Raw genomic sequence first — 26,914 nt, 5'->3', positions numbered from 1 at the left:
CTATTCATTTTTGGAGAAATTAGGAAATAAGGGACGACTTGAAAAACGCCTACTTTAAATGAGGAATATGGCCACGCCCCCCTCCGCTCTCTCCATGTGTCATTGAAGGGACCCATCACAAACTCTCCATTGGAAATTATTGTACTTTCATTGCTTATAACGTCCAACGCACCAAAATTCACGTGGACATCCCTACCTACGACGACTTCAACCAATCAAAAGAATTAACTTCTCCGTGGCTGATTTATGGGAGGAGCACTCGCGGATTTTTTGCTGATCATGGTGAAAGATCCATGTCGGCTGCCATCGTTTGCCTCCTGAGAGTTCACACGTCTTTAGCGTAGCTAAATGTCCGGAATATAACCAGTCGGGGTTCATGAGCGCAAAAAAAGGTCAAGATATGTGCAAGCCCAAGAATAGCGAAAATCATGGAAAAGCATTGGGGATTTTTTTTTTTTTTTTTTTATAAACCGAAAACATTCTTCAACATAATTTGTGTCTTCCACGAAAAACAGGGACTGGTTCCTACACCAAAATAACGTAAAAACAAAATACAAAAAAAAAGACAAAAGAAATCAATAAAAAAATTAAAAGACATGCTGAAAAACAATCTGTGCATTGGTAAGTCAGCCAAACTGCGAGTATGCGGTGGGCCATTGTAGTGGAGGAAACATGTTTATCAAAATAATTGGTGATGATGATTATGATAATAATGCAATTCTAGGCTGAAATGATGAAATATGACATACAGTATTTAGTTCGGTTTCTTGTTTTTTTTTTCTTTAAAAAAAAAATAACTCAGCCTATTATTTTAAGAAGGTCATGATAAAAAAATACAATACACCATGAATCCAATTTTATTACCAAGATTCTTATTTAATATACAAACGAACTGGCGTACTGGGTACTAAATACTATACTGTTTTTATTTTTAAAAATGAAGAGGAATTGAAAGAGAAACAAACCTTGAGCTGCCTTACTGCACTTGGCCTACTAGGGGGCGACATAGTAGCTCGTATGTCAACACGAGGCCCCGCCCACCTCGACTATTTTAAAAGGGGTGAACAACCCCCGGAGCCCCTCAGAAGAGAGAGGACTGCCGGCCAGTGAGGATCTAGTAGAACACAGGAAGGAAACCTCACACAAAAGACACTTCGCTGGACTTTGTTTACCTCCTTTCACACACTTTTCAACGCGGATTGTTCTGCACAACTTTGAGGATTTATTTGGACTTTCCCCCCGGGAACTATTTCACTGGACTCACCGGTGTGTTTGTCGCTATTATTATTTCCAAAACATTTAGTTTAAAGAGAATTCGGAAAGCCTGCCGTCATGTGTCACCACTGACATGCAAAGGTAAGTTTGAACCGAGTGCGAACGGTGCTAATTTTCCATATTTATTGACTTTGGTAACTTGAACAAAGTCAAGATTGCCTCGGGGCTCGCCGGCGCGACTCAGCTGTCACGCCGCGCCGAGGCGAGACAACACATTTAAAAACACAATTAGACAATGAGGACCTTTAAGGAGTTCAAATGAATCATTATTAAGCCTATTTTTTTAATATATTTACCCCAAAAGTAACTTTAAAAAGTGAGTTTATATGTACTTCGCAGTTTTTTTTGTCCCTTGAATTAGCATCGCCATTAAATGGTGCGTTCAATTCCTGCACTAAGTTCATTTAAAGCGCTGTAATTTAGCAAAAACAACAATAACGTTGATGTTTTAAATTGTGTTTTAAAAAGCCTCGTCTCCTCGAGTTCACGGGGTTCGCGCCCGAGCCGCCGGCCCAACGTTGTTTTTTTTTTTTTTTTTTCTTTTAGTCACGTCATTGGTCGGAACAGACTGGTTCACCTGCATGTTTTTCGGGATGGTGGGGATCATAACAACAATAAAAACACCAAGGGCGCTAACAGGCTGACGCCGGTTTTTCGTGCGTCAACCGGGAGGGAGGAGAGACCATCAATACGCACATTTGCCTGCTGAGGGCGCGCGCGCCTTACGTGCAAGACCAGGACGCGCGCACGCTGTAATAATAAAGTCATGTAGCATCAATAAAAAAAATATAATAGTGACAAGTTTAATGTTTACTTATGATTGGACAAAGACATGTCGCCACATTATTATCATTGCGAAAACTCGGTGGTTTATCGGCGCTAAGTTGTCACTGTTGCGCTCAAAGTCCAAAAAGAACTAAATAACCTACTAAAATGAGAATTAACGTGCGTTGAATGTGTCGGCACCCGGGAGATTCTTTGTGGCTCCGCGCCGAGGAAGTCTCTTTCAGTCTGGACAAACAGGAAGAGATGCATTTTTTCCACTCCTCACTAATATATAAATAACGCCATTTACTTTGCGGTGTTTGGTCCAGGCGTAAAAGCGTGTAAAAAATCGACTGAGAGAGTCGAACTGCATGTTCCGATGTGGTGGGTGAGCGTTAATAAGACGACAAAAAGTGGCGACTAAAATACATTTCCCTCCCTTGACCATGTTGGCATGTGACGCAGTTCAAATATTTGCTTCCTTTTCACGCGCGAGGCTCGACAAAGCTCCACAGAAAAAGAAAGTAACGTTTTTAAAACTGCACTAGCGCCAGTTCGGACGCCGTGGAACTTGCGTTGGAATTCTACAGGGCGACATGTAATACGCTCAAATTCCATTTGGTGGTGAAAGTATAATCCGATTGAAGGCGAAAAGACACGCCGCAGCCTGGAGACGAGGAAGAAAACAGCCGTAGACGAAAGTTTCAGCAACGCGCATTGACGCTGCCGTCGCGTCCCCCCCCCCCCCCCGCAGATCCCATGGGACCACTGTGACCACAGAAGCGAGCGCAGGACGTCCGCAGCCAAGCGAGAGTCACCGAGAGCAGCAGGGCTCGGGCGTCTGCTGGCCGGACACCGACGGAGGCGGCGGAGGAGGAGCACCCGCAAGAGGCGCGCCGCGCTCGCAGTCCCGCCGCCGCAGCAGCGTCTCCCCGCTGCTCTCCCCGGAGCGCCGCGGCGTCTTCGAGACCAGAACCATCTTCCACTTCCCCTACCGGCGCTCGTCCAGCGGATATTTCTCCGTCGAGGGCGACTTTCTGCCGGTCTCGCCGCTCACGCCACGCGCCTCCGTCTCCACTCAAACGCCAAGCCCCGCCGCCCAAGCCCTGCAGCACGCCCTGGTGCGCGTCCCCGAGGTGGCGCGTTCCCGGAGTGCCGGTGAGTGCACATGTACACGCACGTACACGGAAAAGCGAGCGTGGTCACGCGAGCGGGCTTTGTGTGTAAACAATCTCTTGTGCGAGTGCAGCTGCAGCTTTGCAAGCCAATGACACACACTGAAGGTCATCAGTGTGTGACCACTGGAAATAGCTCGTCCGTTATAACATGAAGTACTACAACCAATTCTAACTCGTGCAGAAGCAACTGTGCACGTGGTGATATATGTGTGTGTGTGTGTGTGTGTGTACGTGTGTCAAAGCAAACCATGAAACTACAACATATGAGTCACAACAGATTCCTCTCCCACACTTAAAGATATCAAATCATCAACTCACAAAGAGGACGGAGAGAGTTGACATGAACCAGATGAAAAAAAAACAAAAAACACAAGGATCATGACGCAACAGTCCAACATAAAATATCAAGTATAGTCCATGTCGTTTTTTTTAATGACACACTTAAAAAAAAAGAAAAATAAAGATGGTAAAATTTTACTTGTTGCTAGGCAGAAATTGTTTCCTGGGCCACTTAGGACGGACACCTCACAGAAGCGGAAGGACGGGAAGGGGGACACTTGTTGCTGGGCAGAATTTGTGCAAGTCATGGTCTTGTTTCCTGGGGAACTTGAGGCAAAAGGCTGAATTGACCCACATAGAAGCGAAAGGAGAGGGAGAGTGGCAGGTACACGTGTTGCTAGGCAGAACGAAACTCAGTCAGAGGGGAAAAAAACAGTTACATAGTAAAATTTGGCATATACGATTAAAATATTTTGTCAGTCGAACATGTGGATTGGTTCGATTGTTTTTCATCACATTCTTAGCTGAATTTTTTTATTGGAAAAATTCCCGAAAGAGTTAGCAGGTACTCCATCAATAATCAAAAAAGTTCATTATAAAGGTTGTGATGTGCGATTAAATTTTGGCACTGCGAAGTATCTCAACAGAAATAGTCGGATTCTTTTCCTTGTCACTTGTTGCTAGGCAGAAGTCGTTTTAAAAAAATGGTGAGTTGACTGTACCTAATCTGCCATCTTTTCTAACATAGGGAATATATTTTTCCCAGAACTAAATTTCAAATTGTGATTCCCCCGTCTGGGATGTAATACAAAAGGCGCTTTGAGAATCTTATTATTAGCTTTCTCTTCACTAAGTGCCTTTTATTTTAGACTCAAAAACATCATAACCTCCAGCCACGGGACACCAGAGCGGTCCTTTTTGGTTACGTAAGTGCAACTTTGATTTGTCACCCACTTTTAGCCACCGCAATGTTCTGACGCTTGTTTTGGTAACAAACGGGCCGCGCCGTGGGACAAAACAGGCAGTTACGAACAGCGCTAATCCCCTCGCAGTATTTGGTCTGACACATCAACAACAATGAGCTCACGCTGAACACACTCCTATTTTGTCCTCAAATCTAATATTTTGGTCACCTCGTTTGGCCCCGCAAGATGGGAAATGGATTGGAAAATGGGAAACATTGTGTTAGATTTCCGTCTGCCTGCCAGTAATTTGGTTAGGAAAAGGAAAATAGTGGAATACTACTGCCACCTAAAGCACTAGAGCAGAAACTTAGTTTAAGTTTTTAACGTTTATTACACATTATAACATAACAATATTTGTTTTTTTTCATTAACATTTAACAACATTAATTTGTACATTTAAACCTTCACATATCAAACTAGCCACTATGCTAGGTGGGAGGTGTGAGCTACAATACTGCCACCTACAGGACCAAAGTGGTAGAGTATCAACCATAATTTGTCATTTCTGGAACATTTAATTGCAATCCAGAGCTGGGATTGTTTTGTCTTTTATAACTAACAAAATATTCATGAAATAGTAATGAAGTAGCATCTAAGCTAGGAGGGGCGTTCTCTAACACTAGCCACAACCAACTGCCACCTACAGGATTGGAGGGGAAAGATTTTGACTTAAACAAGATTGTTTGAAACAAATTGACAATCCAAAACTCAGTTTTTGTTATCTAAACTTTATCGACAACAGATTTTTCAAACATGCGTACATCCAAAGGTGTTAAACTAGCTAGCCAGCTACAGCACCTTATGTACATCAGCAATGCCATTAATTTACAATTTTTCAAAAATAGATAACAATCTACTTATGTTGTCTTTTTGACTTCAACTCAAACATACATTTTACGGTAAGAAACGTTCTGCCATTCTCGGAATTGAGGAGTTTGCTGCTTCTCACCAGGTATTGTTTGGCCTTGATGGAGGTCCGCACTCTGCCGCGTTCTTATCTTTAGCAAAGCCAGAACTGTCGATACGCGTTTGTATCTATTACAATTGTGCAGGTTTAGAGTCAAAATCTCAGCACTTGTGTCCTTTTCTTCCACTCTTTATCAGTCCGGGACAGATAGTGGGAGTCGAAACATGGTTCATTAAGACCTCTGGGCTTTAGCATGCTTTCTAATTGTGTGTGTTTGGCAGTCAAAACAGTCCCGCTGGGCTTTTGTGAGGTGCAGACATGGGTCATTCAGCACTTTTTCATTCAGTAGCATCCATCTGATAGCACTAAACACACACACACCCCCCCCCCACACACACACAAATACATAGTAATTCTAAGGATGAGTCGGGGGGGGGGGGTTGTCTCCGTCACAGAGCTCATCTGTGACCGGGTTAGGATCCGTTCGGGACTTCCAAGGGCGACGACTTCCTTCCAGCGAGTCGGCTCTTCCCCTGCTTGTTTTGATTTACTGAGCCGACGCTCCACTACAGTCGTGTAATTACTGGCCGGGGCCCGTCCGTCTTCCCCCAATTTTGATGAATGGCCGCGTCACAGCATGACGGCGCGGTGCTAATTGGCCGAGCTCTCACGATAATATTCAGCGAGCGCTTTAATGATCGCATGAAGGGTCAATTGTTTTGCCTTTGCTTCCAGGAAGTTCTGACAGGCCCGCAAGCGCCTGGCTTGGACACGCAGCGGAGGACATGCAGGCCGTGGAGATTGGACAGGAACTTCGACGCATCGGAGATGAATACAACGACTACATACTGAGGGTCAGTCTTATTCCCCATTTGTGTTGTTGATTTACAGCTGAATATTAAGAAGAGGGAACCCCTGTTTATTGTGGGGGAAATGGGAAAATGAAAAAGGACAAGCTTATTAAAACGCACATTTTAAACTATTCCTTGCTAGTTATGGGTAATTGCTTCAAATCTGCTTCATGAACCAGTTGTAGTATTTTTGAACTTCTGTAGATGGCACTCTCTGTTCAACAATGGGCTGAAACGTGCCATATTTTAAAGCCTTTATTTAAACCAACAGTGCCATCTAGAGCACTCCAAAATACAAAAACTGGCTCATGAAGCAAATTTGAAGCTTCGTTTTCCCATCACTATTCCTTGCTTCCTGTTCTTCCTCTCACAAAATGGGGACTATCACATAACATCACCTTGAAAAAAGGAAAAGAAGACGACTCTAGTGCAGTGCTTCTCAATTATTTTCTGTTACGCCCCCCCCCCCCCTAGCAAGAAGAAAACAATTCTCACACCCCCACCACCACCCAGCCTCCACCACAACCATAAATAATAGTATTTTTGTTGCAAAACAAACCTAAACCGCAGAGTTAATACAAGCTGCGCACAATGAGCAAGTAGAGCGCCACTGCCAACTACTGGAGTGGATGTGCAATTACACTTTATTGTTTTATAGCGGGGAAAAAAAGTATGTTCCCCACGTTCACACGCACCCCCCTCAGCATAGCACGCCGCCCCACTATTTGAGCAGCACTGCTGTAGTGTGACAAGTATGACAATATTAGAGCTTTTTTAAATAACAGTTTTACCCCTTCCACACACTTGAAACACAGTTCAACTTTTTAAACACATTTTATTTCAAGAATTCTTATGGGCTAGTTTTCACTCTCTCACTGTTACATGATTTTGAAGAAGCAAAAAAAAGAAGACCCAGTTCGCCAATCAATTCAATTTTGTCGTATGAAATTCCACTAGCTTGATGCTAACGTGATGTAAAATGCTGTAGAGGAGCGAATGAAAATTAGCATAGCTGTGACAATAATTACAACTGCTACTTTAACACAAATGGTGCAGCAACACATGCAAACTGAGCATACAACAAAACCACGATTAAAAAAAAAAAAAGTATTGCAACATTTCTTTAAAATTTCCAATTTTGACTTGCAGATGCTCTGATTACAAAATGGAATTTTCTTACTGTCGTTAACGTTACCATAAGGTTTAACATCATCTTGTAAAAGCTTGCCATGTTGTAAACTTGATCTAAGGCAGAACGAGTATTTTTCATGCATGGCTCCCGTTTTGGTTTGGCATTATTTCTGCACGTTGCATCATCGCCGCTTCTCTTCCTGGCGGCTTCAATTCCGTTTAATCTCATCTGAGTGTTCCAAAGCTCCGCTCGCGAGCCTCCTCGGGTTGAGTTTTTTTTTTTCCGCGCCGTTGCAACAAAGCCCATCATTAACCCAGCTTACTTCGTAAACCCCCCCCCCTCCCCCGTCTTTTGCAGTAAGTCAATTACTGCATTTGCGTACGCCCGTCGGGCCTTCAGGCGTACGCATAAAAGTGGATTTTAATGATTAAACGCAGCATTTAGATGCCTTCAGATTGTTGACGACTCCCCTCTTGCTTGGCCAAGATTAAAAAGCCGCAGAGGAAACCGGCGGGAGGCTGGAGAAGAGTGTGATAACGTGATAAGTAGCCGCCGTGACTCAACACTTATTCACATGACTGGGGAAGTAAGAAAGAGAAGAAGGTGTGTGCGTGCGCGTGTGTGCGTGTGCATGCGTGTGTGTGTGTGTGTGTGTCTTAATGGCATGAGCCACCTCGTTAACTTAAGCACAGAATTGCTCTGAAAAGGGTGCACACGTGTTTTATTAGAACAATGAGCAGGTCTGAGAAAAAAAAAGAGGAAGACGGATTTTGCTTCCCTGTTCTCGTGCCAGGTGTCAATTTTACAACATTTTATCACGAGACGCAATTAAGTTATTGTAATGCCCTCGCATGTGGGCAAGGACAGCAACGTTATACACTAAAGGTGTGTCTTCTTTTTAGAAAACAGACAAGTGGAACTTCTTAACACGATAGATAGAATATGCAACAAGAATTCTATTTCTTCTTTTTAGGAAACTGTAATTAAAAAAAAACACGTCAGCTGTATTTTCCTTTTAGGAAAGCAATGCATAAAAGTATCATTTAACAATAAATGATAGCCTAAATATTGTCTTTTCAGTTTTTTTATGTTTTGGGAAACAAACAATGCAGACTGCTGTATTTTAATAATATGTATCATATATATCTTTTTTTTTTTCTTTTAAAGAAAAAAGTGCAATATTTTTCTTTTGCATAAACAATGCAGACAAATGTAAGTTAATGACACAAACAAATCTTTTCTTTTTAGAAAAGTGGAACAGCAATAGTTTGTCTTCTTTTTCGGACACTAGCAACAGTTTGAATAGTCTGAATTATTATGATCTAAAAGCACCATTTATGACAAAGCAAAACATTTTTTCTACTTTTTATTCTATATGCAACTCAAAAAGCGCACGTTCAGTGCATTTTTTTTTTATTATTTTATTCTAACCGAACTCACTCACACAAAGCGATGCTCGTGTCACGCCTTAATAGTTCTTTTGCTAGCGAGCTGGACTACTGCACTAATTAAACCTCATTCGCTCAATCTCAACTTTCTTTTCATGCAAAAACTCTGGAGTTTCCTTGAACGCATCACGGTCACGTGAGTCATCTGTTCTGCCCTGAGTGTGTTTGTTGGATTTACGCGTCGTGTCTTTTGTTTTCAGACATCAGTAAATGCTGTCTGGTGTGTGTTCGTGTGTGTCCGAGGGGCCGGTATCCGTGACAGTGTAGATACATTATTGCTCAGCCTTGTGGTTAAAGGGCTCTCAGTGAGTAAAGGCACAAGGTCTAATTATCCTGCCAAAAAACACACGCGCACACGCACACGCTTAGCAGAGGCTATTACACGCTGTGTCGTCTTTCAGTGGGAGAGCTAGCATACAAAAATAACTCGGAGGAACATCGCGCACCCTTTGGGGTGTCAACGGCTGCCCGTTGTTGGTGTGTCAAAGACAAAAGGTTGTTGGACGGAGTTTTTAGACAAGATTGTATAGGACGGTGTTGTGCAGTATTTCATCAAGTGATAGACGAGCTGATCTGTGAACACCAGAAATATCAACGGCATTTTTATTGGCAGGCATTTTATTTGGGCTCGTCAGTAAGAAAGCGAATCGTAATCTCATTAAATGGGCAAATTAGACAGATTAGAGTGAGTGTTTGGCTAAATGTTCTCGATTGCATTTTGTTGTTCTTTTGAATTTGATATTTAAATGATTACATTTTATCTAAATGTTTCTTATAATTTAAAAAAATATATATTTATTTCAATTATTTTGTCTTTACAATATTGTGCGTTTTTAATATATTTTTTTACTACCAGAATATTAATATCTTCTTTCTATCTGAATCAATTCTCCGTCATTGAGGTCATGGTCCTCGACAAAGGTTAAATTGAGGCAACTGCACTCTTGTTTGCAGAATTTGTTGTGTTTTTTTTTTCCCTTCTTTCTTGTTTTGAAAACGTTCAAATATGACTAAGGCAACTGTGTTATTAGGCTAACGATAACAAAGCCTGAGCCAGTTTCGCTTTTCTGTGTGCGCGCGCACGCCTTTTAAGTGTAGCCCTTTTCACTGAGCTATTTTTGGGAGGCAGCATAGTAAGTTGCGGCGAGACAACAAAATCACATGAGCTGTTTTGTAACGGCTGACTGCAACGTTTCTACCTCACTCTTGTGTTTGCTTTATCGATTCCTGCAGTTACCCGTGCGCACATTGAAGCAACAATTAACCGCATACCTCCCCCAAGGCACGACAACCCCGTGAACATGCGATGTTCGCCATCAAAGTTGATGTTCGAACACAAGAAGTGTTCCTCAAGTCCGTAGAAACAATTGACTGGTCTCTTGGGTGTCACGTTTGCAGGCAGGTCAAAGGAATGGTGTACAGGAAAAGCTGGAAAAGCCTCTTGGTCTGGCCTCTGTGCGCAGCAACTCTGGTCACATGCAGAATTACGAGACGATATGATTCAGAACCGGGAAAACCAGTCTTTCCCCCTCACCTGTTTCCTGTCCTGGCATTAGCGTGTTGTGTGGGCTTCGCTTTACTTGTCCGAGCGAGTTTTGGATATCCCCCTCTGTGGCTTGATCTCGTGCCGCTCCGGCCGGGCCGGGCTTCTATCCGAAAGGCGTGAGGCCAAGACAGGACGTCCTCCTGCCAACGCAAATAAACTCCAATTTCCTCCGCCAGTAAATAATACGTTTCAGACAGACTGCGAGGGGTTCATCTTAGAACATGTATTTAAGTGAGCTACGGAGGCAGAACTTGAAGATTGAGGCGAGAGCAAACTTCTACTCTAACACTATAACATGCGGTGGTCAGTTGTTGTTGTGCTATTTGCGATGACATCATCGTCCGCTGAAAAAAAATGTCGCTCCAATTTTTGACTTCTTTGAAAAACATTAAAAACGGTAGACTGGGTAGACCGCCTCCAGGTTGCCAAATTGTGAGGTCATTCTTTGCCATATGGCTTTGGCTAGTTAATAGATTATGTAATTACCGTATGTTTAATCTTTTTATTTTGAAATTTAATTTTAAAATTTTAGATATTTGGCTGAACCCTAGAAAAAAAAATTACAAATGCATGTAAAAATGTTTGGTTATTTTTAAGAAAATATTAAAAAATTCATTCACTCCCATTGACGTGTTTATACGTCAAAAAGTCCATTCATTTTACCTATGCTGGCAGTGAATGAGTTTATACATTTGACAATATAATTTTCTTTATTATTTATTTTATTTTTTTATTAAACTGCAAAACTTACCTGTCGGCTTGCAAACCAGTGGGCCTAACATTTTGCGAAATGGGAGTAGATCATTTAATTAGGTCTTAGCATATGTGGAATTTAAGTCGCTAATATTCCCCTTTGCAATTGCATAAATGATATTTGTTATGAACTTCCCAAGTCAGCGTGACTCTTCACCCACCTTTCTCGAGTTCTGGTGGTGGTTTTCTAGAGAGGATTTCCCATCTACTTCTGCAGGAGCGAGAATTGAATGGTGATGTGTATGCGGGCCAAAGCGTGGGGTTGTTGACTGACGGGATAAAGAGAAGAAAGAAAGTCAAGCTAAACCAAAGCACCTGCTCTGGTCGCAACCAGTGCCAAATGTGTTGCGTGGGAGATGTGCAGGACCGTTTTCCAGTGATCCGGTCTGTGGTGTGTAGAGAGGCGAAAGAATGTGGCTCGTTTTTCCACATTCTATTGATGATGGGTGTTTTACTAATCGGTGAAAAGGTTTAGAGGCGTACAAACACATTGATTCATTACAAACTCATAATTTATGGTTGCATAATGGAAAAATGCATCATTTTGTGGTGCTATTTCAGGGTCAGCTAACTGGGTCCTTCTATATTTGTATGCTTGAGTTTTATGTTTTGTTAATTATAGCAATGTCGCTGGCATTTTTTTTGCATTCACACGTTATTATTTCACCCCGACCCAAAAAAAAAAAAATTTTTTACAATTATTCTGTCAGTTTTGGTCAACATAATATCAAAAATTTAGGACATCTAAGCTACTGCTTGGCATACTCCAAAATTCCCAGTTTTCCCAGAATTCGAACCATAAAGACTTTCATGTGAATGAGACATTTAGCAAAAAAAATATTTTTTTTTCTTCCAATTTTTTTCATTCCAAATTCATTCAGGTCATCTTGGGAACTATTCTCATTACCGAGAATCTCACAATGAAATTACTAAATTAAAATATTTGACATAACACAACACCTCTTTCCACATTCCTTGACCGATTCGAAACGTTCCAACGTCAAAATCTAGCTCACAAGAAAATCTTGAACTAATCCCATTCCACAAATTTTCCACAAGAAGATGTAATGGGATATATTTGACGTAATTCTTTGGAGCTCGTTCAGGATATTTTAGGAACGATTCCCAATTTTCACAGTCTGCATTTCAACAACTCAGTTGAATTCCAGCGCTTTAGATTTAATTTTAGTTTAGCTTTAGCTTTTTTAGCATTGACGTGAAAATTGTATGCATTCTGTCGTTTGACATTCTCCCCTCGTGTTCCTCCAGGGAGCGGGTCGCAGAGGGCCAGCTGGCCATCAGAACCAGCTGCCCGTGCTGCACATCCACCAGGAACCCACCTTCCTGATCTGCATGGGCGTGATATTTCTCGTGATCGTATGGTACTTCGGCGGCGACCCCATCAGCCAGCCGGACCGCCCTCAGGGTTAGCTCACGGAGGGGGGAGGAAAAAAAAAAAAATTTAAACCCAGCAGACGTAGCATCCGACAAGTCTTCTTCTAATTTCAGGACTTGGATACTTTAAGGAACTCTAAAAACGTCCGGATTTCCACTTTTTTTCCCCTCGTCTCTGAGCCTTTACCACGAAACCAAAGAGTTGGGAATTTGCACTCCCATCCAGAACGCAAACAAGCCACCCAAGCCCCGCCCACGGGAGATGACACCTGTGGAAATCCAAACGTGCCTTGTACATTCTCCTGCTAATTCATTTTTAGTTTACTTGTTTGAGATGTTGTTGTTGTACAGGAAGGTAACGGAGTCAAGACCCGGAGTTGTTAAATGATGCGCGGGTCCATGAATTCCCAAGACCAAAGGGATCTTTAAAACTCCTTGTCACAGCTCAAAAGCCACGGTTTCGAATACGTTGTCTGATGTCCGTTTTTTTACTCATTTTTTAATACAGCGCACCTCCTCTTACTTGCCAAATATAAAATTCCCAATCCAGATGATAATCTGTGTTTATCTGCCAACAAAAATACAAACCAAACTTTTTAATCCTTGCATCCTCTTCAACATACCGTTGGAGTTAGCGCATCCCGTCTCCTGTCCTAAAAAAAAAAAAAAAGAAGACCTTTACCCCCAGCCGTTTCCAAACTTTACTCATGGAGGTGTCCTGATTTCCCAAAATGTAAACATTTGACATGCCAACTGAGTTGGCCCAGCCCAGCCCCTCGACACCCTAAAAAAAAAAATAGCAAAAGTTTAAAATATGTTTGGAATGAACAATTTTGTCTTCCTCTGTGTGTAAATATAAAATTATGAGAAAAGATCTTATCTTCTATGCAAAGCATGATCATCTCGAAGAGACGCCAGTGTTTATGTAACCACTCCATCCAAATCAATCGACCACTTTTAGCCCCGTTTTGGTCCAAGACTGCTTTCTAGGACACTTTGTTATTTTCTCCGTTCTCGGTTTCAGCCTGCGGACGTGCAGTATCATCGTCATCATCATCTGTCAGGCATCCGTCTGCATCCGTTTATTAGCGCAGTGATTCACAAGTCTGTGCTTGCCCGCCGTTTTTTTTTTTTTTTTTTTTTCAAAAACTCCCAGGAAAAAAAGAGATTTCTGTGCATCAAATGAATGGTTAGCTAACACACCTGCTAGCACGCTAAAAATACAATGATTGGTCGCCAAGAGTTGGTGGATTAATTTTTTTTTTTTTTAATTTAACACCTTACGCTTGCTTTAAACACGTTAAAACGGATTAAAGCCCGCCTAAAATAAACTTTTAAAAGAATTTGTGTTTCTCTCATGCTGTATCATGAGTGCCAATCATATCACAACACTTAAAACGAAAAGAAAACTCATCAAAGATTTCATTAAAAACGATGAAATGTGCTGTTTCTCACTCCAAATTCAAGTTACTGAAAAAGTGAAACATAAAAAAGATTTTTCCATCTAAAAGATTTTTTTGTTAAACGGCTAATGAAAAATCTGCTAGCTTAATGCTAACATATAATACAAAACGCCATAGACGGCTAACTGAAATTAGCACAGAAGTTGCGGTAATTATAAAGTGCTACTTTACACACCGAGCAGCAACACATACAAACCGAGCATACAAAAATACTCACGACTTTGCGCCGTATGAAACACACCTGCCATTTTCCATTTCGTACTTGTCAATTAACGCTAAAGTTGAGACTGGAGAATAGTAACGTTACTCAAATCCTTTCAAGTACTGAAAATCGATCTCATAATTAATCATGTTTTTTTTCATGGTTTCGTAACGGTTTCTGCCCCTCCCACGCGGGATTTTAAAACTTAGCCGAGCATGTTTGTGGGGCGTCCATGGAGGATGTTTGCACAGTTGTGTCAACACGCATTGCGTCAGACCTTACATGACTTTCACCACCGGTCCCTGAACTTGGTGGCGTTATTTCACGACGTTGTGACCGATCCGACATTGTTGAGATTGTTATCACAAAGACACATCTTCTCATTTGGTAATTATGCAATATTCCACGAGAATTTGTTTTTTGCTTTTTCATTTTAATTCGTAAAAAACATTTTTTTGGGGTGCAACTCTTCCAAGTTCTAAGCAAACAATTGACAGAATTCTTAACAAACAATTAAGCGATTGTTATGGCTCCGACCCCTGAGCCAATCCTCTTTTGTCCATTGTCATGTGTCAAAAATTCGTAAATTCGTAAAAAACTCAATTTTAACGCAACCCTTCCAAGTTTTTGGCAAATATATGACAGATTTTCATTAATTTATTATTTTTTAGAATCAATTGCTAGATTGTTATGCCACTTCCAGAGCCACACCTCCAAGGTCCGTAGTCGTGCGCTATTCTGTGAGAAATGTTACTTTTGTACTTTTAATCAGAATTTGTCTAGTTTAGCTCAAATTTTCCAAGTTACAAGCAAACCATCCACAGAATTCAGAATGATGACTTAAGTGCCATTGTTATGCCCCTCCCCGAACTACACCTGCTCAATGTAATGCATTTAATTTAAAAAAAATTTTTTTTTTAATCTTTTCTTTTTGCATAAAAATAAATCAATTTCTCCGCAACGCTTCGCCTGACCAACAAAAACCACATCCACTTCATTCTTTCCGGACTGTGACTGCATGTGGTGCCCTGTGAAAACTGAAGACCTCACGTCCAACCAACTAACTAACTAACTAACTAACTAACTAAGCTCAGGCCTACGGCAGGGAGCAGAAAGCACAGCGACGAATGAGCCGTCTTGTGTGTGACATTCAGGGTTTTGCGCAATTTGCAAAACAACACAGCTGGAGACTTTTTTTGTATTTTGTTTTGCGTTCAAAGTGAATGACTGTAACGGGAGATTTGACACATTTCTTCAATGAGACTGCAAATAACGAGAGGAAGTTGAAGTGAGCGAGTGACTCTGAATGACCCAGCGCGACTGTAGCAGCAGCATGTGTCTTATTATTATTATGATTTTTTTTTCATGTTTGTTTATATTGTTACGGCACACTGAAGTTATTGTAATTGTATTGTCTAACTGCCTTTTGTAAATAAAGTTTTTTCATCTTTCTACATGAAAGCCTCAGTGTGAATTATTGATGTCTGGTTAACACGGGAATGTTTATATTTGACACAAGTAGAAGTCAACAAAAGTTGATTTTTTTAAAAACTCTTAATTATTAGGAGTGAATTTATTATAAAACTACACTAATACAAAATACTTCATGCAAATGTTCCAGTCTGAGAAAATGTGAGAATTTTTTTTGTGCCCAAAAAAATTCATGAGAACTAAAATAAAGAAAATAATCCTAAAATAAATTATTTTCAACCGTATTTCAAGAGCAAACCGTAATAAACAATAAACGCAACCTCTGAAGTATTTTAAAAATTGGTAAAAGAAAACATGGATGGGAAAAAAATATGCAAAGTAAAATGAATCTTGAAGAATTGGTTTGAGAAAGTCATATTTCTCAATAAATATAGATTTTTGAAAAAATAAGAGAAATAGGAAAAGAAAAAAAAATGTTGAGAATTTGAAAATCTTGCCAAAAGTTTTTTTCAAAAAATTATTTTTGAAAAATTTGTGTGCTTATTTCTCAATACAGATATTTTGGAGGGAAATCAAAAATTTCTTCCCAGGCTTCTTTTTTTCCCCTGAAAAAAATATTTGAAGAAATATTCTTCAAGAAAATATATTTATTATATATATATATAAACGTTTAGTGTATGTGAGAAAATTGCGACAATGTTGACAAGTGAATCTCAAAATTCCTACATTAACCTAGTATTTTTTCAAAACATATTTTGTTCATCGTAACAATTATTATATAATTCACAGTGTAAGCAGTAATTAACCCTAAAAAAACATGTTTGAAAATATACAAAACATACCAAAAAAATGCTTTTTGGAGCTTCTTTTATTGCATTCATTTTGTAGCGTAAAATTACAATGAGTCGACAAAATTGCGCATTAACTGTCATTTGTAGACAAGATGAATTAATGTCCAACATCTTCAGACAAAGTCCGCAAATAATTATTTGTACATGCTAATCTTTTTAATAAATCCAATAATAGCTGACAAACCTAAACTCATTAAAGTGTCAGACGAACGTGAAGGACGGTGGCACTAAAAGGAGTTTTTCTCCTCTTTGTTTCCTCATTTGTGTGAGTGCGTGTGCATGCGCGCTCATTTGCAGGAAAGTACGGTGCCTTCCACGTTTTGGCGAAAACACATGCTCAGATAATTACGCCCTTCTTCATACACACAGTCATTAACACACATACGTCTGCTCGTGCACACACACACACACGAACACACACACACTTTCAGAGTGACATGTCAGTGTGTGTGAGTCAGGGTGGCGGCTGGGCAGTGACGATTGCTCCATCCATCTGTGGAAAAAAGAGAAGTAGCCATTTAGCCAGCTGCATTTGAAGTAACAGTATCACTCATGTCCAAAGTTTCTCAGAACAATTGCTCAACTTTTTTCAATCTTTTTTTTTTTTTTTTTTGCTGTGCTCATCATATGCCGCCAAACTGCATGCAATATTTTTTTTAATTTAAAATACAAGGGTGTATAATATGACCCTGCAAGAGTTTAATTCAACGAGCTAGCACATTTGCCTTTATCGGTCAAGTTGAGAATGAGCGCTTTATCTGAATTTTTTCATATAACAGAATTAGTATCAGGGGAGGGGGTGATATTCTCTGTTGTTTTTTTTGTTTATAATATTTAACTGTAATTTGTCAAATAAATAAATAATAAAATCTGCTCTCTCTGAGCCCGTGCCTTCAGGCTGACCTGCTATTTTGGGCTTTGCGAACTTTGCGGAACCTTGGCGGAATATCCACATCTGTAAAACCGGAGAGAAAAAAATGCTCATCGCTCATTTGCGAACAATTGGACTGAGGTGGGTAAAAATTGCCACAATTGTACTCAAGTGAGAGTACAGTTACTTTCAAATAATACGGCGGAGGTTAATAAAGAAAAAAGTAGCGCTTAAAATAATTGCATCTTTTAATCAAATGGCAACTAGCCAAAAATCAAAAAAAGGAATGCGGAAATGCAGATATCGCCAATCAATATCAGTTGAACGAAAACGATAATAACTGTTCATTCATCTGTCCAAAAAATTGTTTATGTTGGATTGGTGAAACACAGTCATGTGACAGTTCTCGAGGCAGACCCAAATATAAAGCTCGCAAAACCGATAATAGATCAATAAAAATAAAGGTAGCAAACCGAATGTGGCTCAATGTAACCGAGTAAAAGTAAACTTCTCAAACAAGTACTATTTGTTACAAAAAAAAATTGTAACTGTAACAGAGCAAACGCAACAAGTTATTAACCACCAATCAAAAGCAGCGCTCAGGTAGCTAGCCTGTGAAATAGCAACATTTCTACTCGACCGATACGGTACAATTTATTGACTGTACATTTCCAAAAATTTTATTTTAAACCGACAATGATTAGTATTATCGTAATACTCCATCACAAATCCGTGAGGCTACCAACGTAGCAGCTTGTTTACGTGCTAATGCTAGCGTAGCATTGCTAGCGCTGCTATTTTGTTGAAGCTGGCAATGCCTTCTCTGTGACTGTTAGCAAGGTGATGCTACGTTCACATCTTGCTAGCACAAGATCCCCTTTTGACCATTTGGCACTTTCATATGAGATATTAAGAATGTTCAAATGTTACAGAAAAAAAATGCTTACAAAAAAGAAAGGCTACTCTAGTTTTTCAGTGGTCAGGTTTGATTTAATAAAGAATGCTTGACAGTATTTTTTTTCTTCTCATTTCCAAACAGGGAAAACCTTACTGATATCTAAATAAAAAGAATGTTGACCATTTAAATCTATTTTTATTCTATGTAACGAGCTGTTCGTCTGCAGGTGGATGCCGCGGTCGTAGCTCCGGTTGTCGCCTTCTTTTAGTTCCTGCTGCCTGCCGAATCACATGTCCGCCTACGCGCGGGCTTGCAGTCACGTCCACTCCTTTTATCACAAAAGATAAAAGGATCATGAATGTGTTCCATTTTTAGCCACCGCAGCACATAGACACCAGGGAAGACCAAGCGATGCGCTGATATCCGCGCGGAGTTTGCATGTTGTGCTTGTCCGGGTTTCCCCCCCACGTTCCAAACCCTGCGATTGAACTCAGCTAGGTGGTAAACGTTACAGTGTAGTTCAACTAGCAGAGTAATAAGCACACTGAATTTTTAAATGTCTAGAAAAAAAAATTGTTTCAATTAATTACCTCTGTGGAAGAGTTGAGTCCTGTGCAGGCTCTGATTGGTTGGAGCAGGTGTCCCTAATGTTGTGTCCACTGAGGTGAAGCGTTTGCACCTCTTTGGCTCAGAGTTGCATCAGCCTGAACAGCGCAGAAATGCAGCACTGCCTCGGAGTTGCTTCTCTTCTGACACCTTGGCACGCTGGAGAACAAATAAAGAATTGAGGTCAAGGCTAAACCATTTACTATCACAAAAATACAAACAGCCAAGAGGTTAAGTCGCTCAAACTAAATCTATGTTTTAGAAAGCTGACCTTTTGATGGCTTGTATTCATGTAATTGCGTCTTGGAGGGTGAGTGGGGCGGGGGGGGGTCGCCTTTCCGCCTATCAATCGTGAAATTAAAGAAGAAAATAAATATTTAGTGAGTCATCTAAAAATGCAATGCACTGCCAAAAGATCGTTTTCGATTTTTTTTTTTTAGGGGAAAAAAAATTTCCTTTATAAAAAATGGGAGGGAGGTTCTTTTTTTTTTTTTTTTTTTTTTTAGTAAATCATAATTTATTGAGAAAACATTTTTATTACTTCATTAAAATTACGTATTAAATTGAGAGTTTTATTTTTGGAGAGGATTTAGGATTTTTTAAAAGAGCCGACATACTGTAATCTATAAAAACATCCGACATAATCTTCCAACCAACATCCTTAAAACTCTAAACACAACATCCAACAATGTACAAATATAACAACACAATCTACCAACACAGTATCCGTCGTAAGCCAGTTTCTGTCACCGATCTTTAAGGACGAGTTGCATTAACCGTGGTGTTTTATAATAGAAAAAAAAAGGTTGTGCAGACACACATGCACGCACACGCACACGCACACACCTTACCAGAGCTGCGTCACCCGCGGCAACGCGCCCAGTTTCTGCTCACCTGATCAAAGCGAGAAGTTGCAACACGTGCGCGGCATCTTTTAGTCGATTTATTTTCACGCCTTTTTGATGTTCTTTTACGCGTTGCATCGTGTCGGTCGCTTTGACGCGTTCAACTTGGGTTGGACTGTTGCAATTGCATCAAAACAGCTGCAGACCCTTTTCTGAAAATCTGAGCTGGATCCAATATCCGGCCAAATATGCCATAAGGAAAGCCAGGAATTCAAACTCAGAACGTTTGAACTGCAAAGCGGATGTGATAATCGCAAGGCCACAAAGCAACCGCCGGAACGAAACTCCCAAAACGAGGACAACACCCTGGTTGATGATTCAAAACACGCTGGTAAAACAACAAAGAGGCATGAAGTGGAAGGTTGAAGACTCAGACCCAGATTTAAACCCTAGAGAGAATGCATTTTACATTCTACAAAGGAAGCTTGATGGGTGTAATCCCCCAATTGATTTTGTAAATCGCCCGACCTCATTTGGTTGGAAAGTGAGCTGGAGTCCCATTTATTTATTTTCTTTGTTCAATTTGATTTATGCCATTTTTTTTTTTAATTTGGTCTCAGATTTGTGTATTTAATTTTATTGTATTTTTGTTGTTTTGCTGTCCTACAAAACAGCCAGCTTGCAAAAAAAAAAAAAAAAAAAAAAACTTGCCTGCTACATTATTTCTAGATTTTGAACCGTGCGCCTATTACGACGGTGCGGCTTTTCTGTGGATTTTTCTTTCGCCTGTAGGGGCGCTCTATAGTTCGAAAAATATGCAAAATAAGTCTCGAATTTTTATTAATCTCGTTTTTTTTTATTATTTTTTTTCAAAAATAAAGTTGCTGCTGCTTATATTCAGGTGCATCTTATAGTATGGAAAATACAATATTATTAAATCATGAATCAGTTTGATTAATCATCCTGATTTGTTGTTTTGATTGTGACTGAAGAGGAACTTTGAGGTCATGATAATGATCGGTGAAACATGCACATGCATCGTCGTGCAACTGAAATTAAAAGCTTAGTGAGCGTACATTAGATCACAATTTGTTGTTCACTCATTGCTGAACTACGATGAAAGGATATTTGTCCTTCCGATTTTTTCGGAATAAGTCTGATTTGGGATCGTGGTAGGGCTGAATTTGTCATTTGGAAAAATAATCTAATCGCAGTTTTGGTCTTGTAAATTATGTTTACACTAAAATAAAGGCCTTTTTTTTATTTTTATTAATATGAAAGACAGTTTATTTATCCACTTCAATAAGAGTTGTTAACTTACTAAACACTAAGTTGGGGTCTTTTCGGTGTTCACTTTGACCAAATGGGCGTGAACATAAATCAGTAAATCATAAATCAGATTATGACAAAAACCCAAACTAATTTGTGGCTTTGTCAACTTTTCATGTTTTATGAAACAACGTGCAACTATAACAAGTGATGGAATTGCGGTTACGTAATATACAGTGACATTACAACAGACAAAAAAAAGCACTTTTAAGCAGAAAAAAAAAAAAGTAATACCACCACCGCCGCCACCCCAAAAAACAAAGGTCCCGTTAAGTTCCCAGAAATGAAAACCATCATTTAAGTTACAGTAAAGAAGTGGCGGATTATCCTACTCCTGGATGCCGTCAGTCCGAAGCGTTGTGGCTTTTTGTTTCTGCACAAGCATCACATGACAGTGGTCAAATTGTTTCTTGTTTTTTTTTTTTTTTTTTAAATCAGATATGTAAGTTACAGAGTCCCTAAAGCGACACGGAGAGAAATGAAAATAGATTTCTCGTGCTAACGAGAAACGTCTTTCCCAGCGAGCACTTCCTTATTTACCGTGTTTCTGCAAACTGGAGTCTATTTTCAACTTGCTTCCAGCGCGGTGAGACAACGGCAGCAGAAGACGACTTGCACTCCTTCCTCAAAATAAGGAAAGACGTCCTAGATTGTCATTTTCGCACAGAAACACAAACCGAAATGCAGCGACAGGGTCTCCCGTGCATGCAAACTACCTTTTTTTCATCCTAATGACTCGTACAAGTTTCTGGTTATGATGAGAAAAATATTTCTTTTTTTTCCCCCCCCCCATGTCATTTTAGGGGCTCGAAAGTAAGTAATGATGAAATTAATTTATAAATTAATTTAAATTTCCCTATTTATTTTATACACTGATTCCAAATCTGTCATTCTTTGTTGTTGCACGAATTCAGGTTTTCATCATCATAATAAAATGCACAATATAGTAAATACATTTTGTAATATTTATGAATTAAGGGTTAGGTTTGGTAACAGGTGGAAGGTTTTCTGAAACGACTGCTACAAATTACAACGCATGGTCAAATTCATCTTGCGAAAGACTTTATAAGTTTAGCTTAAAGACAAAAAAATTTAAATATCTCTCCCAAAAAATAAACCGGAATGCAATACCTGCATTAAAAAAAAAAAAAGAGAGAAATTCTGGGAAGTTGTAATGATTTGATTTGGTTGATATTTGTGGCAAAAAAATAAATAAATAAATAAATGCGGGAAAGTGTAAAGAATTTTTTCTTTCCTAACAAAACTGTCTCTCTCTACTAAATTAATAAAAAAAACAAATACCACATGGTGTCTCAATGTCAACTTTAAGTAGGTGATTCATTTCAAACAATGAACAATTGTCATTTCACATCCCCCAAACAGAATTGTCCATGAATCACACACACCTTACGATGATGGAGGTGGGCGGGGCCTCTCCTCCTGGCTCATATTCACCTGCCAGTCTTCCCCTTGCTCAACCACGTTGCAGCTGTGAAGAGCAAGAAAAGATGAGTCAGCAAATGTATCTGCCACAAGCTCAAACAGGCTCACTGACAAATGTAGCAAAAAAATAAATAAATAATAAAAATGAACATGAGCAAACAAAAACATCAAGAGAAACTCAGGGTGCATTTTAAAAAAAAAAAATGAACTTTAGCTTTTTCTTTGGCCACCATGTGAGAGAGGGCTATCAGAACCATAGACAACATATCACGATAATTAATTCCACGTCCGAAGTTACTTTATTTCAGTTTGTTTGTTTGTCTCTCTGTGTCTCTCTGTCTCTCTCTCTGTCTCTCTCTCTCTCTCTCTCTCTCTGTCTCTGTCTCTCTCTCTGTCTCTGTCTCTCTCTCTCTCTCTCTCTCTCTCTCTCTCTCTCTCTCTCTCGACGGTGGCCATTGGGAATTTTCCCAAACGGCCGGTGTATCTCCTTCACGCCTTGTCAACGACTACGTTTTGTCGCATGATGCCTGACGGCAACTATTCGGCGCTTGACGGCCGAAGATTGTGTCTCATATGGGTATTATCAGGAAATATTGATGACAAGCACACTTGCAATGCAGCTCTTACGTCATGAACTACGCCTCGCTGTTATTCTGTGGCGATAAGAAGTCATTTCACCTTACTCCGAACAAAGTCCACATTACGAGTACATGGTGCAAAACAAAACAACCATTTGGCGCGTCCATCACAAATACTCAGGTACTTTCCACACCAAAAAGTGACGTCACACACATTCAAGCAGTCAATTTGTCAGCATACGTCCAGAAAAAAAGCCACAAACCTTTCACTTCACTCACACACGTTCATTACTTTGTTCATGAGGTGAAACTTTCACTTGGGGTCGGCTTCTGTTACTGATAGGGAGTGAAAACATGAGTAAAAGAGAAAAAAAAAGGTGATTTCTTTCCATTACAAGTGGCCGGCGAGGTTGTTTTTTTTTACAAGCTGTCAGAATGAGCTCAAACCTCAGTGTGTGTCTTACTGGAAATGTTTCGTGAGCGCGGTGATACGCTCGCGCCATTTGTGAGGCTTAGCGGTCGCTGAGGTTCATTTACTTTTTTGCTCCCAGTTCTCTTATCCGCCCAGCCCCCCTTTTTGTTTTTTTCATTTTGATTTTCTCTTGTGCTGCTCGCGACTTCCCACAAGAAGAGATGTTGCCAGCCGAGCGGGTGTGGCCGGCGTGACACATTCCCGCTCGAAGATTTGGTCGTTTTTGTTTTCCCTTCTTCTACTGTATGCATCAAAGAGGTACATCTGCTGTTTGAAATCCTCTTTGATTCACCCCCAATGTTCTCTTGCATTAAAAAACAAATAAGATGAAAGAATTGGTTTGCTTTTTGAACACACACAGATCTCCCCAAAGAAAAGAGTAATTTTCTAGGCATTTTCCAAGATTTTTTTTTTTTTTCGCAATTTAATTATTTTTGTAAACTTTCATAAGTTTTGGAAATTTTTTTGAGGATTTTTTTTTTCTAGAAAAACTACTTTTGCTTAGCTTTTTAAACATGCAATGTTATCGTCAAAATTGTCTCGAATGTTTTTATTTGTAATTTTGATTATGCCACTAAAAAATGTCGTTTCCACACTAACAGCGGCCGTGGCACATGAAAGCAATTCTAGCTCGCAGTTGTGGGGAATTTTACAGAATTCAAACGTGGATGAGACTGATGGAAATTCTGGATGGATGAAGTATGCTTTATCTCGACGTGTAATTCCACACTACTCCTGAAGAGGCAACAGTGAGTTTACTTTCTGTACGTTTTTTTTTTTTTTCCCACAAAGCAGTCAACATTTCTTCCACGTGAAAGGACATTTATAAATAGACTACTTCGGAAAAATAAAGGCAATCATGTAAGAATATGTAACCTCGCTCGAAAAATATTATCATCAATTTGTCTCGGTGAGGCAGCAACCATGTGCCAAATCACTTTCCACAATTGTATGTTGGTTAAAACGGGGCGGCTCCTGCCTGGAGAGATTATGTCAGCAACTGCCATGTTGGTCACAATAGCTCGCATGCTGCATTCCGTGCATTTGCCGCGTACAACCACACCTGGTTGTTGCCAGCAATGAAGTACAAAGGTCATAATAATCTCACTCCATCTCGTCATCAGACATTACACCACAAAATTGGAGCTCAAGAACCGTCTGGATCACTTTTTGTTGTTGTTTCCAAAAGGAAACAACATACAAGGCCAATTAGTCAGGTCACACTTGTTTGTTTTTCCTCACACATAATTCAAAATGTCCAAAAAGTGTCGAAAGCCAAACGTGAAAGGGGATTTCACAGTGGTGGAAATACTTCTGACACTTGTCAAACCTCAGAAAAGGAAAGGAAATAAAAACATCCAATTGTCACTTTGGTGTGATATTGATTTGCTAAGCACAGTTCACTTATCAATACAATACAACTTGATTGGTATATTTCACAACAGCTGCGGCCATAAACAAAACGCTTTACATAGAGTACCACAAAATCTTAACATTTAACGTTGCCTTCTTGTAATTTGGAGTCGCTGTAAATCTCTTGGAATTAACTTTTGGTAATCGTAGCAGTAGTGGCGGCAGGAGTATTATTATTCTCGTCATTATTATCATTAACAACATGATTATCATTCAGCAGCTCAACCCGTGACAACTTTACTATTAGAACATTTTTTTTTTTTTTTGAACAATGCTTGGATGCACACTGGACAGTGTTTCTGGTGTGTGACTGTGACGGTGGGGGTGTGCGTGTGTGTGTGTGTGTGTGTGTCTATACCAGAATGTGCTTTTGAGACATGCCCGGGCATATTCTCAGTCAGTCAGTGGTGCACACATACGCGCTCGACAAATAAAAGGAGGTCAGTTAGTATTATCTAGACTGTCATTAAAAAAACGGGGCATTTGTGTTTGTCTAAATGATTTGCGTGTGTGTGCTCTGCAGCCTGGCAAGTGTTTCCTATCGATTGCTAATGTTTACAACGACAGAGAAGTCGTGTGTGATTGTGCAAGGCCACTGGAGAATTATTTTTTTTTTTTTGTGGGGCTGCTCATGATAAACACTCAAAGGAAGCAAAACGAGGGGGCTGAAATTTTGAAACCTTTTTGACCAAATATGTTGACTTGTTCGATCATTTCAGCTGTGGCTGATTGAGATTTTTTTTTTTTTTTTTTTTGTGGGTCTGCTTGTGATAAACAAAGCTACTAAATTAGATTTTGCAGTCAAACTAGATTCAGGGGCTGCATTTTGAAAATGTCAGAGTCAAGTTTGTCTTTGATGGACTCCCGAAAATGACCAAAATGACCCTAAAAAGGCCGCTTCAAAGGAAAATAGCAGACTTCCTGTTGATTTTACAACATGGCTTCATGAGACTTTTTTTTTGTGGGTCTGCTCATTATAGACATGTCTACCATGTCTGACGGCTCCAAAATTGACCCCAAAATGGTGTCTTCAAACCGAAAACACAAACTTCCTGTGTCATTTTCGCGACGGCATCTTGAGACTTTTTTTGTGGTTCTACTAATGAGAGAGAAACCAAACTAATTTTGTGTCGCTAACTGGCTGCAGAGGGGCTGAATTATTTTAAATCATCATGTTGGAGAAGTTATTTTTTTTTTTTGGTGATTTTACTCACGATAGAGCAAAATTTGGATTCACAGCGATGATGATGTGTTTGGACTGAAATGAAACAGAAAGAGAAAGGCAAGTTTTAGGAAGCACCAAGCAGGTGGCACGCACACGTGAGGCGTGTCACCATGTCGTTCACGCTGCTTCTTCTTTCTTATCATCCTCATCATCTGCGAGGTGAGTCATCGCTGTCACATCGGCGTGTTACAGTAACTTGACCCGCTACTCCTGTCGACTTTCTACTTCCTGCATTATTTTCACGCTTTCCCAACCCAGACACCGAAAACCCCCCCCCAAAAAAACAAAAACTGCATTTTATCCACTTTTGACGGTCATATTTGCAATTTTAAGCAGACCTTTTTTTGGGGGAGTTGTTTTCTCTTGGCAAAAGGAAGGTGCCCATCATTTTGAGGTTATTCAACAGAAAACTAGAGTAGCGCAAAGTGCAAGAAGGCCAGCGTGGGTAATGATTAAACAAACTCAACATAACAGCTTCATTTAATTGTTAGATAAGACACCACACTGAGCATAAGAACAAAATAAACCACTTTTTTTTTTCCTGATTCACATTTGGTGTTTAGTCAGTTTTTTTTTTGCACTAAATTACTTAACGTGCCAAATTGAGTTTAATGGCAACAGGCACATTTGCTTAACTGTATGCATAAAAAAAAAAAGTCACTAAATTTATCCCATTTTACATAGCAGCATTTTTTTGGACTGTTAATGTGAAGCACTTTGAATGAACTTGTTGAAATGTGCGACACAAATAATGCTTGCCTTTCGTAAGTATTGTGTAACCATCATAATGATC

At 39.8% G+C, this 26,914-nt stretch overlaps 1 protein-coding gene and 2 long non-coding RNA genes across 6 annotated transcripts in view; 1 reads left to right on the top strand and 2 right to left on the bottom strand.

The window, feature by feature from the left end:
- Positions 1–1,089: 1,089 nt before the first annotated feature.
- bcl2l11 (BCL2 like 11) lies at positions 1,090–15,613 on the top strand. The gene is made up of 5 exons (XM_088304497.1): positions 1,090–1,356; positions 2,795–3,198; positions 6,105–6,223; positions 12,369–12,525; positions 12,609–15,613. Exons 1-5 carry the CDS (start codon positions 1,349–1,351, stop codon positions 12,632–12,634), a joined length of 714 nt encoding a protein of 237 aa, XP_088160623.1. The 5' UTR covers positions 1,090–1,348; the 3' UTR covers positions 12,635–15,613.
- LOC148329989 (uncharacterized) lies at positions 8,256–13,187 on the bottom strand. Its single transcript, XR_015845050.1, has 3 exons — positions 12,440–13,187; positions 10,335–10,486; positions 8,256–10,253 (listed from the first exon to the last, which is right to left on the bottom strand). It is a non-coding gene; the product is annotated as an uncharacterized LOC148329989 (long non-coding RNA).
- An 827-nt stretch (positions 15,614–16,440) lies between the features above and the next one.
- The window catches only part of LOC148329987 (uncharacterized), a 46,689-nt gene continuing 36,215 nt past the window's right edge, over positions 16,441–26,914 (bottom strand). The window contains exons 4-8 of one of the 4 annotated variants that reach the window (XR_015845084.1): positions 22,397–22,479; positions 21,531–21,610; positions 19,088–19,158; positions 18,801–18,975; positions 16,441–16,934 (exon numbers count right to left, since the gene is read on the bottom strand). This is a non-coding gene — a long non-coding RNA (uncharacterized LOC148329987). The remainder of the gene's footprint in view (positions 16,935–18,800; positions 18,976–19,087; positions 19,159–21,530; positions 21,611–22,396; positions 22,480–26,914) is intronic. The other 3 variants (XR_015845085.1, XR_015845082.1, XR_015845083.1) reach the window with 3 other exon arrangements.

This window comes from Idiotropiscis lumnitzeri, chromosome 9 (assembly GCF_059441095.1).
Source record: "Idiotropiscis lumnitzeri isolate Australia: NSW breed Sydney's pygmy pipehorse chromosome 9, RoL_Ilum_1.0, whole genome shotgun sequence".
Classification (NCBI taxonomy): domain Eukaryota; kingdom Metazoa; phylum Chordata; class Actinopteri; order Syngnathiformes; family Syngnathidae; genus Idiotropiscis; species Idiotropiscis lumnitzeri.
The sequence above is the reverse complement of the archived record's forward strand: the minus strand, read 5'-3'. Positions and strand labels throughout refer to the sequence as shown.